The following is a 16,902-nucleotide window of genomic DNA, read 5'->3' on the forward strand; positions in this document are numbered from 1 at the left end:
TAAAGAAATACCACATTGAAGAGGCAACAATACTATAATTTATCTGTCATTGTCTTTAACCTTTTGAATAGCAATTGTTCGTTCGACTAGTACATCGAATATTTAAATTCGGTTAATAATACAGTTACTACGGTGTGTACGTTGATAACGTAGATATAAGCTTGAAAGATTTTTAATTTATAGTTAGATATAGACCAACTTGGTATTCCGCATTTAGGCTCACGGATGGTGACAAACATGTTAGATGTTAAATTGTTTTCTTTTGCTTCTTTTCATTTGACTTTAAACGGCCTTACGTCGTAACTACAATCCCTTTCCCTTTCATAAATGTGACCTACCGAATTTGTTATCTCATATGCAACACGACGGTGCCACATGTGGAGCAGGATCTGCTTACCCTTCCGGAGCACCTGAGATCACCCCTAGTTTTTGGTGGGGTTCGTGCTGTTTATTCTTTAGTTTTCTATGTTGTGTCGTGTGTACTATTGTTTGTCTGTTTGTCCTTTTCATTTTTAGCCATGGCGTTGTCAGTTTATTTTCGATTTATGAGTTTGCCGCTGTCCCTCTGGTATCTTTCGTCCCTCTTTTATAATAATGATTAAATTAAAATCTTAATTCGAAATCCTTTCTGATAGAATTAATTGTAGTTGGTTCTAGCTACTCTTTTAACAACCTTTCATCTTATATAGCCCCTCCCCCTTGTATTTTATTTATGTTTGGCTTTTTCTGACTTCTGGTTCTAACGCAGCAAAATCGTATGCTTGTTTTTTTTTTATTTGCTTCCACTGTATCGTTAATTTTCTAGTGGTTAATAATTCGAAAACGAGCTGGTATCTCGGGGACAACAAACTTGCTATTTTGCGCGATTTAAGCATAGTGTCAGTAATATCTTTTATATATTTCAGTCTATGGAAGAAGCGATTCGATAAAAACTTTTCTTATATCAACGAGCGATATTGTCTTATATCAACGAGTTGCATTGTGGGAAATTTCAGACGAATGTTAGCATTTGTACGAAGAAAGGCAAATTTCTCGGTATAAAGAAATGACTTTTTTCTTAAAACTGGGTGACATTTAACACGACATACGTCTGGTGTATAATTTCCATGAATTATTTTATGTAATAACAAGCAAGATGTATTTAAACGAGAAAATTGAATTGTTGAATAAATGCAACATGAATGCACGATTATTCATTTGTAGATGTACACATTATATAAATATCATGTAGAAAATTCAGTGGAATGCAATTGAGATGAATTCAATTGTTTGCTAAGCCAAAATCACCTATAAGTCAAAGATACTGCTATATTTTATTATATCAATGCGATATTTGTCTTATATCATAGCGATGATTTTTTAATATCAAAAATTTATGAATGCGATATTTTTCTAATATAACTGCTATGGTTTCTAATATAAAATGAATACGATGACACGTCACAATGCATGTCAAGAAAACTGCAAACATAATTCGCAAACCTAGATCATTACTGGCTTAATGTTTTTGGATCAATATCACTAAAATTTCGTAACTGTAACAAAATTAACGCTTACATGAACTTATCATTTCGAAAATGTTGCTTGACCCTATTAATAGTTGCAAGTGTTAACAACCTGTTCAGTCTATTGTTTTCAATCACATGGTTTAACCGACTAATTCTATTTGAAGTGATGATGCAATGGCGGAATTTAAATGCGGTTGCAAATAGTCTACCGACCTATTAGATTCTTATATACTGGTCACACTGCTATAGCATATCCACCTTGGTAAAATCGAAATAGACAAAAAATATCATTACTTAAAGCCTCGGTCACACCTTACCGGATAGCACGAACGGACGCTTAACGGATGAAAATAAAAGTTGTCCGTTGACAAAATATTTATCCGTTGGGAGTCCGTTGATGTAATGACTGAATAAAACGGACGTGTAACGGATGCATAACGGACACACACCGGATATGCAACGTACGAGAAACGGACACGTACCGGACAGAACGGATGTCGAACGTACATCCAACGGACGAGTAACGCATAAAACGGACACCTAACGTAAGCGTACCGGATAAAACGGATGAAAAAGATATACCCCTTAGTTTTAGCCTGGATTTTTAGAATTCGTATTGTCATTTGGTAAAGTCATGCTGATTATAAGCTGCACAGTTATTCCCTGTATAATGACGAAGTTCAGGTGTGATTATTACCCATGTTTATAGCAAATCCTCAATACACCGTTTGGTTGTGCGCCTGACAGAGGCGGAATGTACAGATTATGTAACAGGGATCAGGTAATTTTGTGAAATATACTATTGGAATTGGTATCGGATTCGACCCGCAACTTCTTAATTATTGGTAATATTAATTATGTGGAAAACAAAAGGGCCTGAAATGGTGTAATTTTTAATCTACACCATTGTCCTATATTATTTATATATAAAGTTAAATTCTGCGGGCAGTACATCGACTGAGCATGCGAAAGCGTATAAGACACGGATAGATAACGGTCTCCGAATTTAGATATTTTCTCAAAAATTGGCATTTTCTGTGGAAAAAAAGATTGTTTCAAAAACAAATTTAGGAAGTACAAGACATTACATTTATACGTCATATCACAAATATTTCTGACTTTGTATGGTTTCAGAGGAGTTTTTAGATAATAAGGACATACTATGTAGATGTGCATATTGACAGGAAATTATGATTCATTTTTTTTCTAGGAGTTACACCCCTTTGAACTTATTTGACCCAATATACTACTGCAACAGTTTGTCATCGCAACTCCTCTGAAACCACACAACAGAATTTCATGAAACTTTGTCGATAATAAGGACATACTATGTAGATGTGCATATCGACAGGAAATTACGATACAATTCTTTTTCTAGAAGTTACGCCCCTTTAAACTTATTTGCCTCAATATACTACTGCAACAGTTTGTCATCGCAACTCCTCTAAAACCACACAACAGAATTTCATGAAACCTTTTTAGATATTAAGGACATACTATGTAGATGTGCATATCGACAGGAAATTATGATTCAATTTTTTTCTAGGAGTTACGCCCCTTTGAACTTATTTGCACCAATATACTACTGCAACAGTTTGTCATCTCAACTCCTCTGAAATCACACAACAGAATTTCATGAAACTTTGTAGATAATAAGGACATACTATATAGATGTGCATATCGACAGGGAATTATGATTCCAATTTTTTTCTAGGAGGTATTCCCCTTTGAACTTATTTGCCTCAATATACTAATGCAACAGTTTGTCATCAAAACTCCTCTGAAACATCACAACAGAATTTCATGAAACTTTTTAGATAATAAGGACATACTATGTTGATGTGCTTATTGACAGGAAATTATGATTCAATTTTTTTCTTACAGTTATTTTATTTGTCCAGTGACAATGTGGGGGCGTGGGGTATGTGAGCGCGCTCACTAAGGTTCTTTAATTTGTGTTGATGTTAATTGACGGATTACAGCACCGTTTATTTTTATACCATGGCCACAACAAAACAGCATCCTACAAGTTTCATTTATATTTCTATCCACATACCAAAAACCTTGAAACAAGAATAATTCTGCAAAACCTTATTCATATTTTTTATAGTGTACACTATTTGTAATAATCTATTTAGCATAAACAAATAAATTGGATATACCATGTAATTAAAATTATTTCATTCTGGTGTCTTTTATCATGTTTATATAACTTCAATCAGGCCATGGAGAATCTAAGATAAAGACAATTTCAAAGAAAGAATTAAAATATATGTGTGATACACCAGAAGTGTACTTTCTTGCTCATCTAGCCCCATGTGCATGCCAGGTATTATCATCACTTTGAACTATTAGACATCTAAGAAACAATGTCGAACATGTAAAGGGAATCTTTCACTAATGATACTGGGATGATCCTTGACTACAGTGTTCCAAGTAAGAAATGCCCATCACAATGGACATAATTAGAACCATACGAGAAGAACATACATACAGGTTCTTATAAACCATCTTGCATATCAAAATTACAAACAATGTAGAAATGCAGCTTATGTGTTCCTCTACTAATTTTTTTTGTATTTTTTTTTATCCAAAAGTAAAGTAGTGGATCTCATTTTAACAGAATCATTTGGTAATCCATATATTGTGTACAAAAAGTGTCTCCTCCAAGATAATCTTGAACATAAAACCCAAATATTGAAAAAAAAAACCAACACTACACATTTTTAGTGTTTGGTACTGATCTGATATTGAAGATGGCTGTCACTGTGGAACACTATGGGGGGGGGGGGGGGGAACAGATTTTTTTTAATCAGAAAACACCGTCAAACATTCAAACATATTATCCACATTGATCTGTGTCCACACTTGTAATAATTACAAAAAGTTATGATGGGTTGCATATTCCTCTTTTAGTGTTTTCGTGCTATAAAACGAAGATACAGAAAGTTACACAGGAGCTAAGCGTTTGGTTTAAGAATTTACGTATCATAAACGGAGCAAATTGTCCCCGAAATATAGAAACAAAAAAGAAACATTAATCGCATCATTTGTGCACGTGAATGAAGAAGTAGTATGCAATGTACTATGAAATATGTACAAATTATTAATAAGTATGACTGAATGCATGTACTAGAAGGGGTCAACCTTTTTATCTATACATTTTAAGAATAAACACGCTTTTAAAAACTAATGGTTTTTCTCTGTAACTATTTAGATATTTACAAATATACACTCTACGTTCGAATTTCAACCGAGAATAGCAAAACAGTTAAGTATAAAATTCATTAAGTATATCGCTGGAGTTTATAAAGTATATTTTTCTCTAAACAAAGTATGGTTGGTTACATGTTCTGAATTTACTTAGAATTTCGGGGTTTTTTTTGCATGAACCTTATATATTGGCGAGTTTTGGATGTGTCTATGAGCCACTCGATATCTCTCGGCCGAAAGTCAGAATAAAATTCTCGGAACGTCTCTAAAGTTTTCGGTCATTTATACAGGTCTTCTTTGATACGGTCCCTTGATGGCCCTTGACGACGCAATACTCTAGTTCAGGAAAGCTTGTTCGCGACCTAGAATTCTAAGTGGGTCAAGCGTTTAATTGAAATTCATACGAGAATATGCGAGATTTGGATGAACTGGGGGCACAGTCATATATGGTACACATCAATATTCGGTGTTTAATAGGTGTTTATTAGGACGCCTGCCGCTTTCCCATTTACCTGTGAAGTCGTTGAGTGTCATCTGTTTTTTGTTTGTTTATGTTTATGTGAAATAAAGTAAAATAAATAATATTTTGAAAAATTTCGGGACATAGTGTTTTAAAATTACGGGAGAAAATAGGAAAAGAAATTTGAAATTACTGCTTGCAAATAGCCAAAACGAAATGTTTGATAAAGAAGGAACGAGGTCCTTCAAGTCCCTGGAAGCTGTTAAGAACTTTGAAGAAGTTTATGTGCAGAAATATATTTTTTTGTCGATTGAGAATAATTTCCAGAAACATGCTGGCGTAATGGCATTAATTGTCAAAACAGTATATCATACAATGGTGACACTATATAATTTATTCTCTTTAGCTTTTTTTCGGGAGAATATAGATGACCATATGATTACCATGTAAGACGGAGCTTTTTGAAAAGTTGTTGCTGGTCATAACACATAGTCGTAATGAATGATATTATGCGATGTATTCAATAAAAAATAAACATCATGGCTTCATAAATGTTATGTTTTCAATATTGTATAAATAATCTGACCGTTAAACCTTGGTACAGTATATATACGTTCCTTGTATAAATTATAAAATATATTTCATTCAAGTATAAATTTGAAAAAGAGATTTTTGACTAATTTGTAATGATTTTTCAAGCTGTTTCTCCAACTAATTTGAAAACTAATTTTCAAGCTGTTTCTCCAACCAATTTGAAAACTATTTTTTTATTATGTAACAAATTTTAACTAAGTTTCAAATACAATTGTAATGAGCAAATACTTACATCATCATTATCTGGCTACTAAAATGAAACCGTCTTCCTTCAGGTGTAGGACTGAACTTTCATCTGGGCTCATCCAGGGGTCTGTAATACAAAATAAAAGAATTCTTATATTTATGAGACAACAGTTAGTAAATTGAAATAAAAATATACTTAAATCAAAGTAATATGAAGATATCCAAATTGACAATCAGAAACTTTTCTTTCGTTCAATTAGTCTAAATCAGAGAAAAGGTTTCCAAATTGTCAATGATTAGATAATTAAGAGCTGACTGCCACGAGCGCATGATATGCTGGACGCTTTTTAAAGAATAAAGTTCCATAAGTCCTCAATGTTATAAATTTATAAATAAAAAAGAATTAAAGGAGGTTTAATTTAATAGGTAGAAACCAGTCACCAAAGTTTCATGAAAACTGCTCAAAGCACTTGTAATATTATCAATAAATGTTTGTGAGTTCTCAGCTGTAAACATTCAGGTCCCGGTTGGCTACACATCTCTTTAATTACCCCATGCGTTTTTCGGATCTCCTGTTTTACCTCTGTCTGTCTGTCCCTTCCGTCCGTCTGTCCCATGAACATTTTTCGTTGCATCTTTCTCAGAAAATGCATCATAAGGATTTCTGATATTTGGTTCCAAAACTTTAATAGTCAGCTATACTGGGTGATGGGTTTTCAGATTCATCACTCAACAACTTCATTGGCCGGCGGGTGCATCATCAGTGAGCAGTAGCTCGTAGTTTCATTAATTATTTACATCTTCCAATTTCTTGTTTTTGTACATTCCCGTTGAAGTTATACCAATGCAGAATAGTGTTCCAAATACACTGAATGTGTAAGTGTTATTTTACATTATTCAGTTTTCTCATACCTTTCTTCTGTAAGCGTAGGCCATTTTTTGACGCATTGATAATTTCTGTACCCACATTTTGTTTAGCATAGCTTAGTCAAACTACACATTGTCGAAGTTACTATATATATGTGTATATATATACAACTCGTCTAAAAACATCAACCCGACAATGTTAGATCTGTAAATTTGCTTTCGCAATTTTTTTGTTCTTACCTCGCCGGGATTCGAACCCATGCTACTGAGATATCGTGACACTAAATCGCCTGCACTGTAACCGGCGCGATAGACCACACGACCTCCTGGGCTTCAAAATGAAGCTTTCGGTGGCCGGGTGTTACCTTTCCACGTCAGTTTTAATCTAACATCGTACTACAGTAAATGATATACAAGGCATGGAGATGTTATTTTTACAGATCAGCTAAATTATCTATAGTAAAGGATCCTACAAATTAATGTAAGATACAGTCACAGAAATAATTATATAATATAAGTACTTCTGAACCAGTGAAACTCTACAACAGATTTATCCATCGGATCATCAGCAGTGATGGTGATACATGGCTGTGTACATTCTGTATATACAACTCGTCCAAATATGTGTGTGTATATATATATAATATATGTACGTTTGAACCAGTGACAACTCTACAACAGATTTTATCCATCGGATCACCAGCAGTGATCGTGAGGAAGGATATCTGTTCTCCGAAATATTTATGAATAATTACATTTATAGCTACCTTTTACTTTGTATTTGGTGTTGTTGGATACATTTTTTGTAAGTATAAACATATAGTTGGGTGCAGACTAAGCATTAAAACAAAGTTCTATATTGCAAGACGCAACATTTTTATTACCAATGTAGAAGTCAATTCGGAAGTATTTCCATTGAAATCCCTGTTTTGGAATGAAGAGATAATGGAACAAGCTGCCTTTAAATAGTAAAGAAATGATGGCCTTTGAAACTAAGCAGGGAGCTGATGGATTCCGGAAGTTTTCCTATAAATTTTAAGGAGTTGGTTGGTGTGACCTATAGAGCCGATGGTACCTGGGTTTCCACCAACGAGGTGAGCGGCCATATGGAGATGGTCGGTCACTATGTAACGATTTTAACAATGGTCCCATCATATATGGGAATTTCACAACGGCCCTTTTAATGGCCACTATTTTTTTTCAAAATAAAAGCCTTACTTGTGCATCATACACTTTTCATTTTACGACGTAGTGCAGGCTTATGGTTAAATAAAGGGGATATAAAGGTGTTCAATTAAAGCGTTTAGCTATGAAGGATCTGACCCCGTTTTAAAATAAAAATATCAATCTTAAACCACCTACATGTATGTGTAGCAGGTCTCAAGTCCGTCCTGAACCAGATCTTGTATCTGGTAGTGGGAGAGTGTTTATCCACTTTCAAGGGTGTGACGTCACTTATAGTGTCCACCTTGAAGGGTAGCCTGGTCCAACATTTAGGTATGTCAGAGTCTCATGGTCCAACCCTAAGGTATGGTGTTCGTGTCTGAATTAAAGGGCTTATATGGCGTCGGCGTCTCGAGGTCAGAGTCACATGGTCCAACCCTAAGGTATGATATTCGTGTCCCGATTTAAGGGTCTTATATGGCGTTGGCCTCCGTGGTCAGGCCTTAATATGGCGTTGGCGTCCGACGTCTGAGTTTTAAGGGTCGTACGACGCGGATATCCCTACTGATGTCACATTGGCAAACACATTACATCAGCTTATTTTTATATTTTTGCTCAGTACAATAGTTAATATTCCCAATTTTCCCGTAACATAAAACCTTTGGTAAACCCCAAAAACAAATCGACACAATGTGTGATGTAATCTTATTCAATTCAATACTGCACATAGTATGTTGCATCGATTTTGCAAGACACACTTCTCAAAATCGAAATTGAATCCCTAGGCCTAACCGTGTTAACAGTTATTTTGTTCATATTTATATGAACTGTCATATATGTTTCGTGCAATATGCGAACTCAACAGCATTGTTTTCAATTGAGATGTCTTTATTTCGTATCAAAAGTATTTCTTTTGACTGTTATAATTGGTAGCTGTACATCATGGTATCGTTTTGTTTTTAACAAGGTAAGAAACTAACCAAGTACACAATCAAATTCAAGGCAAAAAAAAAATATTTTTTTAATTGTCGATCAGGACTAGAGGGACACCGGATTTTATTTACATCTATTTTTATTCAATACTAATATTTATTATAAATCAGTGAATAGTACTTAAAATTTGCTTATATTTAACCCAAACAACCGCAGCAAAAAAATGTATATTGGAAAAAAGAACATATATAGTGGGAAAATATGAAAATGTAAACAAAAGTGTTTGTAAACGAAAGGCGAAACATACCAAAGGGACATTCAAACTAATAAGTCGAAAATAAACTGACAACGTCATGGCAAAGAAAGAAAAAGAACAAAAGATACACAACAGTATCTGATACCCGCTCTAATCTAACACCTTTTCCTCGGAGATCAGTATTTTTGTGATTTTACTTTATTCACAATATTGAAAACCAAGGACGGAGCAACACACCACAAACACCGGGTAAATATATTATTATGTTATATAACAACGTGTCAATACATGTATAAAATTGAGAAAGGAAATGGGGAATGTGCCAAAGAGACAACAACCCGACCATAGAAAAAAAAAACAACAGCAGAAGGTCACCAACAGGTCTTCAATGTAGCGAGAAATTCCCGCACCCGGAGGCGTCCTTCAACTGGCCCCTAAACAAATATATACTAGTTCAGTGATAATGAACGCGATACTAATTTCCAAATTGTACACAAGAAACTAAAATTAAAATAATACAAGACTAACAAAGGCCAGAGGCTCCTGATTTGGGACAGGCGCAAAAATGCGGCGGGGTTAAACATGTTTGTGAGATCTCAACTCTCCCCCTATACCTCTAGCCAATGTAGAAAAATAAACGCATAACAATACGCACATTAAAATTCAGTTCAAGAGAAGTCCGAGTCTGATGTCAGAAGATGTAACCAAAGAAAATAAACAAAATGACAATAATACATAAATAACAACAGACTACTAGCAGTTAACTGACATGCCAGCTCCAGACTTCAATTTATAAACTGACTGAAAGATTATGAGTTCATCATATGAACATCAGGCACAATCCTTCCCGTTAGGGGTTTAGTATCATACCATCATAACATATATGAGAAGAATATAACCCGTGTCATGCCAACAACTGGTTTTTGAATAAATGTGTTTAGTTCCGATGCAAAGACCCTATAAGTGAATCAATATTAACGCCAAAATATGCAATCTTTAATGACCTGACAACAGTATCGTAACTATATCCCTTCTTAATAAGTCTATTCAAATGTTTTGTTAATTTTTGAGGTGAATACTGACACCTTTGTGCTTTATAAAGAATATTTCCATAAAAAATTGGATGTGAAATACCTGAACGTATAAGAAGTCTGCATGTTGAGCTATATTTACGAATGATGTCCTTATACCGATGATAAAATTTAGTAAATGTTTTGACTAGTTTGTGATATCGAAAACCCTGGTGTAATAATTTTTCAGTAATACATAAATTTCTCTCGTTAAAATCTAAAACATTGTTACATACACGAGCGAATCGTACAAGTTGAGATATATAAACACCGTAAGATGGTGACAAGGGAACGTCACCATCTAAAAATGAACAATTAACGATATGGAATGAAAAATCATCTCTTTTATCATAAATTTTAGTATTCAGCTTTCCGTTAGTGATATAGATATCAAGATCGAGGAAAGGGCAGTAGTCATTGTTAGTATTAGCTTTATTTAAAGTAAGTTCAACAGGATAAATTTCTTTAATATACATACTGAAGTCGTCATTATTGAGAGCCAAAATATCATCCAAATATCTAAAAGTATGATTAAACTTGTTTATCAGATGTTGTTTCGATGGGTCTTTGCTTATTTTTGTCATAAATTGTAACTCATAGCAATACAAAAACAGGTCCGCAATAAGTGGTGCACAGTTAGTCCCCATTGGAATTCCGATAATCTGACGATATACGGAATCCCCAAAGCGAACAAAAATGTTATCTAGTAAAAATTCAAGGGCATATATAGTATCAAAGCATGTCCAATTGACATAGTTTTTTTGTTTATTGCTACTAAAAAATGACCTAAAAGAGTTTGAACATATATATTCACATTCTGACTTTTTAAATGTCCATTTAATTAGGTGTGTGAATTTTTTCTTAATGAGAATGTGAGGCAATGTGGTATACAGGGTGGAAAATTTAAAATCACCAATATAAGCATGCAATTTATTAAGTACTTCCAACGAGTTCTTGACACTCCAAAAGTAATTAATTCCACTATTTTCGAAGGCCTTATTTGAACAATTTATTATCAGGTTTTTAATTGTATCAAGTGTGCTGGTAAGAAGAATAGACAATTTAGTAGTGGAACAATGGCTTGAAGACGAAATAAATCTATATTTGTAAGGTGTTTTGTGTAGCTTCGGAAACCAGTATATAGTTGGGACTTTCATTGTATTTGGCTCTGCTTGTTAAGCGGTAGCTAAAAGTTTATGTTTGTTACAGATGTCGTTTTCTGAAAATGGAGTCAGTTGGAATGTTGGTGAATTGGTGATTTCTTTTTTCAGAACCTCAATGTAAAATTTACGTCAAACAATAATAATATTATTAGCAGCTTTATCGGCCGGGACAAAAACAAATTTCTTGGCTAGTTCTTTTAGTTTATGTTTGATACGAGAAATAGTTTTTTTGTAGTTTTTATTAAGAGTAAAATGTTCTTTAAAATGTTGAATACGTATATCAACTATCTTCATTACTGACTTAAAAAAGAGTCCAAAGATTTTTTGTCAGCTTTTTCCCGTTTTATCCATTTCAGATCATTTCATACAGTAAGTATGGAGTGAGTCGTGGATGATATTACGACACTCATTCCAATTCATTATTGACGGGGGACGATATTTAGGTCCTTTACTGAGGAATTATTTTAACTCTCGGTCTTGAACGATGTTAAGATCTCCTGTTATAACATGGGAAATGGGTCCATAAATATATTCGGAGGTACTACAATTACATGAAGTAGGTGTATTTTCACTGATATTAACATCTTTACACAGTTGACTATAATTAAACACAAATTTCCGGGTAGATTTCTTGTAAATATAACAAATAAGAGGTAGCTCAGTATTGTCAAAATATCCAGGAATTTGTTCTTTAACAGAATGGTCGTTAAATATACCGGCAATATTTACAAAATCAAAACCTTTATTGACATACTTTATTTTAATAAAATGTTTTTTATGATCTTCAGGGCGATCAATTATGGGAAATAGTTTAGAATAACAATATGCCATAATAATTTGAACAATTTCATGCTTAGGACTGCTATATGAAATTGTGTTGCAATCCTCCAAAATTTTATTTAACTTATTAACCGGTAATGAACAGAGTTTTGTTAACAGATAATGTCTGCCGTTGTTTTTTTTAAATAGAAATTAGGTCCGAAATATTGGTATGATTGGTCCGAAATATAATTCTTTGATTGCGATTTGTCCTACGACCGTGAGAACGGTTTTTACGAACAGTTTTAGAAACTATATCCAAAATGTTAACGGAATCGGTTCTAGATATATTACCAATTCCCATGATATTATCATTAAGACCGAGAGGGTAGACTGTCTGTAATTTTTTAATCCAAATGCATGCAGAACTGTTAGTAAACGGATTTCTATGTATTCATCGTAAATCGGAAAATCATTATTATTGTTTAATTTCCATTTTTAGCGAACCCATGAGTCCCAGCCAGGGAAGAACAAAAAAATTGCGAAAGCAAATTTACAGATCTAACATTGTTGGGTTGGTGTTTAGACGAGTTGTATATACACAATGTACCCAGCCATGTATCACCATCACTGCTGGTGATCCGATTGATAAATCTATTGTAGAGTTGTCACTGGCTCAGACATACTTATAAATATAATTATTTTCTGTGACTGTATCTTACATTAATTTGTAGGAGCCTTTACTATAGATAATTTAGCTGATCTGTAAGAATAACATCTTCATGCCTTATATATCATGTACTGTAGTACGACGCTAGATTAAAACTGACGTGGAAATGTAACACCCTTCCACCGAAAGCTTCATTTTTATGAAGCCCAGGTGGTCTAGAGGGAGGGCTACAGTGCAGTTGAATTGGTGTCACGATATTTCAGTAGCATGGGTTCGAATCCCGGCGAGGGAAGAACAAACAATTTGCGAAAGCAAATTAACAGATCTAACATTGTTGGGTTGATGTTTAGACGAGTAGTATATACACAATGTACACAGTCATGTATCATCATCACTGCTGGTGATCCGATGGATAAATCTATTGTAGAGTTGTCACTGGCTCAGACGTACTTATATATAATTATTTTCTGTGACTGTATCTTACATTAATTTATAGGATCCTTTACTATAGATAATTTAGCTGATCTGTAAGAATAACATCTTCATGCCTTTTATATCATGTACTGTAGTACGACGCTAGATTAAAACTGACGTGGAAAGGTAACACCCGGCCACCGAAAGCTTCATTTTTATGAAGCCCAGGTGGTCGTGTGGTCTAGCGGGACGGCTACAGTGCAGGCGATTTGGTGTCACGATATCTCACTAGCATCGGTTTGAATCCCAGCGAGGGAAGAACAAAAAAAATGCGAAAGCAAATTTACAGATCTAACAATGTTGGGTTGATGTTTAGACGAGTTGTATATAAATATATATATATATATATAACAATTTCGTAGGTGGTCGAGTAGTCTAGCGCGTTGGGCACAGTGCATAGCGATTTGGTGCAACGATATTGCAGAAGCAAATTTAATTGAGTCCAAATCCCGGCCAGGGAATAACAAACAAAAAAATTACTAACGCAAATTTACAGATCTAATATTATTGGGCTGTTATTTTGGACGAGTTATATATATATATATATTTTAATCTACAGGTATCCTGTAATGAAAAAATGAGCATTAAAGTCGGGAAAAGTCTTCCGGAGGAACACCCTGAAAAATGGATGGAATATCTTTCGCCAGACGTTACAGAGCAAACCCAGATGAAAGATCTTGTAATACCAGGTAACAATCACATAAAAAGTGTAAGATAGTAGCTTTTAATGCTAACATGGTTATTGATATTTTCACTTTTATAAGTCTTTTCAATTTAATGTCTGTTGTCATTTGAAATACTAGGAAAATTTAATATGATGAAGATGCTATGTATTAGTTATCAAAAGTACCAGGCTTATAATTTGATACGCCATACGCGCATTTCGTCTACATAAGACTCATCAGTGACGCTCAGATCGAAATAGTTATAAAGCCAAAGTTGTAGAGAATTGAGGACCAGAAATTCAAAAACGTGCCAAATACCGCTAAAGAAATATATGTCTGCGATAAGAAAATCCTTAGTACTGTGGATTCATTTATTTTCGTGGGTATCAATTTTCGTGGATTGCTGAAAACTTGCATATTCGTGGATATTTGATTTCGTGGTTTTGCCAACCTCTGTATACAAAGCTTATTGAGAATATGTTATTCCTTAAACATTTGAATTCGTGGTTCACCTGTACCCACGAAACCCACGAAAATTGATATCCAACGAATAATAATGAATCCACAGTATTTCGAATAATTCATACATTTGCAAACAGCAAATTTATGAGAATGACAATATAATTGGTATTCATGTCAACACCGAAGAACTGACTACTGGGCTAGTTATACCGTAGGGGCCGAAATGTCCACCAGCAGTGGCATCGACTCAGTGGTGTAAATAGTATCAAAGGTACCAGGCTAATAATTTGATACGCCAGACGCGCGTTTCGTCTACACAAGACTCATCAGTGATGTTCAGATCAAAATAGTTTTAGGACACCCTATATTAAATATACATAGTCACCACGTGTAGTCCTTTAACCAATCATATCTCTATAAATCTATAGGAGGTAAGATAAATATATATATATAAGCAAGCATTTACTTGGACTATTCCGGTAATCGTTTTTAGTTAGTAACAATTAAGTGACGTTATATTTCACATGGCCATAAAAGTGCGAGGTTTGGCATGCCACAAAACCAGGTTCAACCCACCATTTTTTCCTTTAAAAATGCCCTGTACCAAGTCAGGAATATGGTCATTGTTATATTATAGTTCGTTTCTGTATGTATTACATTATAACGTTGTGTCGTTTGTTTTCTCTTATTTTTGAGTGTAAATTCACATTACGATAAGACGTGTCACGGTACTTGTCTATCCCAAATTCATGTATTTGGTTTTGATGTTATATATATATGTTATATTTGTTATTCTCGTGGGATTTTGTCTATGTGTGTTACATTTTAGTGTTATGTCGTTGTTCTCCTCTTATATTTAATGCGTTTCCCTCGGTTTTAGTTTGTTATCCCGATTTTGTTTTTTGTCCATGGATTTATGAGTTTTGAACAGCGGTATACTACTGTTGCCTTTATTTATTTGCATTTCATTGGTAGGATCACATGATTCTGCATCATTCGACCTTGACCCGGGAAGTGGAAGAGCAAACGACGACACGTCAAACATTGAATTGGCCGAAGAAAAGTTCGAAAGATGGTTTAAAACACAAAACCTAGATTTTACCGAGCAATTGAAGATTGGCGTTCGATACTTTGATCTTAGGACTATAAAGCACCCCGTGACAGGGAATTTTCATTTTGTCCACGGGCTGTTCAGCCATAAAACGGTCGAAAAGTACCTGAAAGACATTCGGAGATTTCTTGATAAAAATAAGAAGGAAGTAGTCCTTTTGGACTTCAATCATTTTTACAATATGAGAAAATATAATCACAGATCCCTTTGTACGATCATTGAAAAATCTTTCAATGAAATGATGTTAAATAGGAAAAAAAGTTTGTATAATAATATGACTGTAAGTAAAATAACACTGTCAAAACTATTGGAATTGAACGCACGTGTAATAGTATTGTATGGTAGTGCAAATAAATGTAAAGACCACGAGCATATATGGTCTCGTGATGAAGTTGATATTTTGTGGCCATTTACAGCAAATAAATATTCAGTGGTGGACAATCTTATACATGAATACAAAAACCTTTCTAGAAAAGATATTATAGTTGTGTGGCCTGGGATATTGACTCCCTTCGAAGATGATTACTACTTAGAAAGAATGAAAAGTTTTTCAAATCTTCAGGAATTTGTCACGCCAATATTAGAGATTATGGTGGAGTGGATAAAATCTCGTCCGAATATTCCGTTTAACATCATCTCTGCGGATTTCGTTGAAGAGCATGATTTTATTAAAACTGTTATACGTGCTAACAATAAACCTCTATAAACAAACCAACAGCACTGTAAAAACAAGTGTTAAAGATAAAACATAAAATTTACACCTTCCTGGAAACACATTATTATATCATGTTAAAAATTTAATCATTTACACTGGTGATTTTTAATTGTCATCATGTTGATGTGTTGATTTGACTTACTCATCACACGTATATATGTTTGGAAAATGAGAACAGTAAAATATTTATAAGAGGGAAATTAAAAAAAAATCACCACCATCATAGTTTATCTTGTTGCTAGATTTCAACAAAGTGTAAAGGTATCGTATAACCTTCAGTTGTAGTATTACTAGATTAAACTAGATCCTCTTAAGAGCCTTTTCGCGCACATTGGTGATCTAAGGGCATACCAAACAAAGAACACTCTCCAACATTGTAGACGAGAATAGACAATGACAAAAATCTCTGTTTTGTTGATCTTGTATAACTGATCTTGTTGGTCTGTTTAGTTTTTTTTGACATATTAATAGATCTTGACTTTCTGATCATTTTGGTAATTTAGAGGGTTTATTTATCTATCATAAATAGGCATAACAGAAAAGGTTTCTCTCTAAATATCATAGTTTCATTATAAAAGGAAAAAATGAAGGAAAAAAAAGAGTGCACATGCTGAAATGTCTGGTCTTCTTTA

At 34.1% G+C, this 16,902-nt stretch overlaps 1 protein-coding gene across 1 annotated transcript; it reads left to right on the forward strand.

Moving 5' to 3' along the window:
- Nucleotides 1-8,783: 8,783 nt before the first annotated feature.
- LOC143047033 (PI-PLC X domain-containing protein 3-like) lies at nt 8,784-16,487 on the forward strand. Its single transcript, XM_076220021.1, has 3 exons — nt 8,784-8,959; nt 13,877-14,006; nt 15,420-16,487. Exons 1-3 carry the CDS (start codon nt 8,843-8,845, stop codon nt 16,259-16,261), a joined length of 1,089 nt encoding a protein of 362 aa, XP_076076136.1. The 5' UTR covers nt 8,784-8,842; the 3' UTR covers nt 16,262-16,487.
- Nucleotides 16,488-16,902: the final 415 nt, after the last annotated feature.

Source organism: Mytilus galloprovincialis, chromosome 9, assembly GCF_965363235.1.
Source record: "Mytilus galloprovincialis chromosome 9, xbMytGall1.hap1.1, whole genome shotgun sequence".
NCBI lineage: Eukaryota > Metazoa > Mollusca > Bivalvia > Mytilida > Mytilidae > Mytilus > Mytilus galloprovincialis.

Bases quoted from the DNA above. Each gene is read 5' to 3' on its own strand.
- LOC143047033 (XM_076220021.1), top strand. From the start codon at position 8,843: ATGCGAACTCAACAGCATTGTTTTCAATTGAGATGTCTTTATTTCGTA. The intron at 8,960-13,876 runs GTAAGAAACTAA...TTTAATCTACAG, and splicing joins ATCGTTTTGTTTTTAACAAG to GTATCCTGTAATGAAAAAAT. The intron at 14,007-15,419 runs GTAACAATCACA...TTTCATTGGTAG, and splicing joins GAAAGATCTTGTAATACCAG to GATCACATGATTCTGCATCA.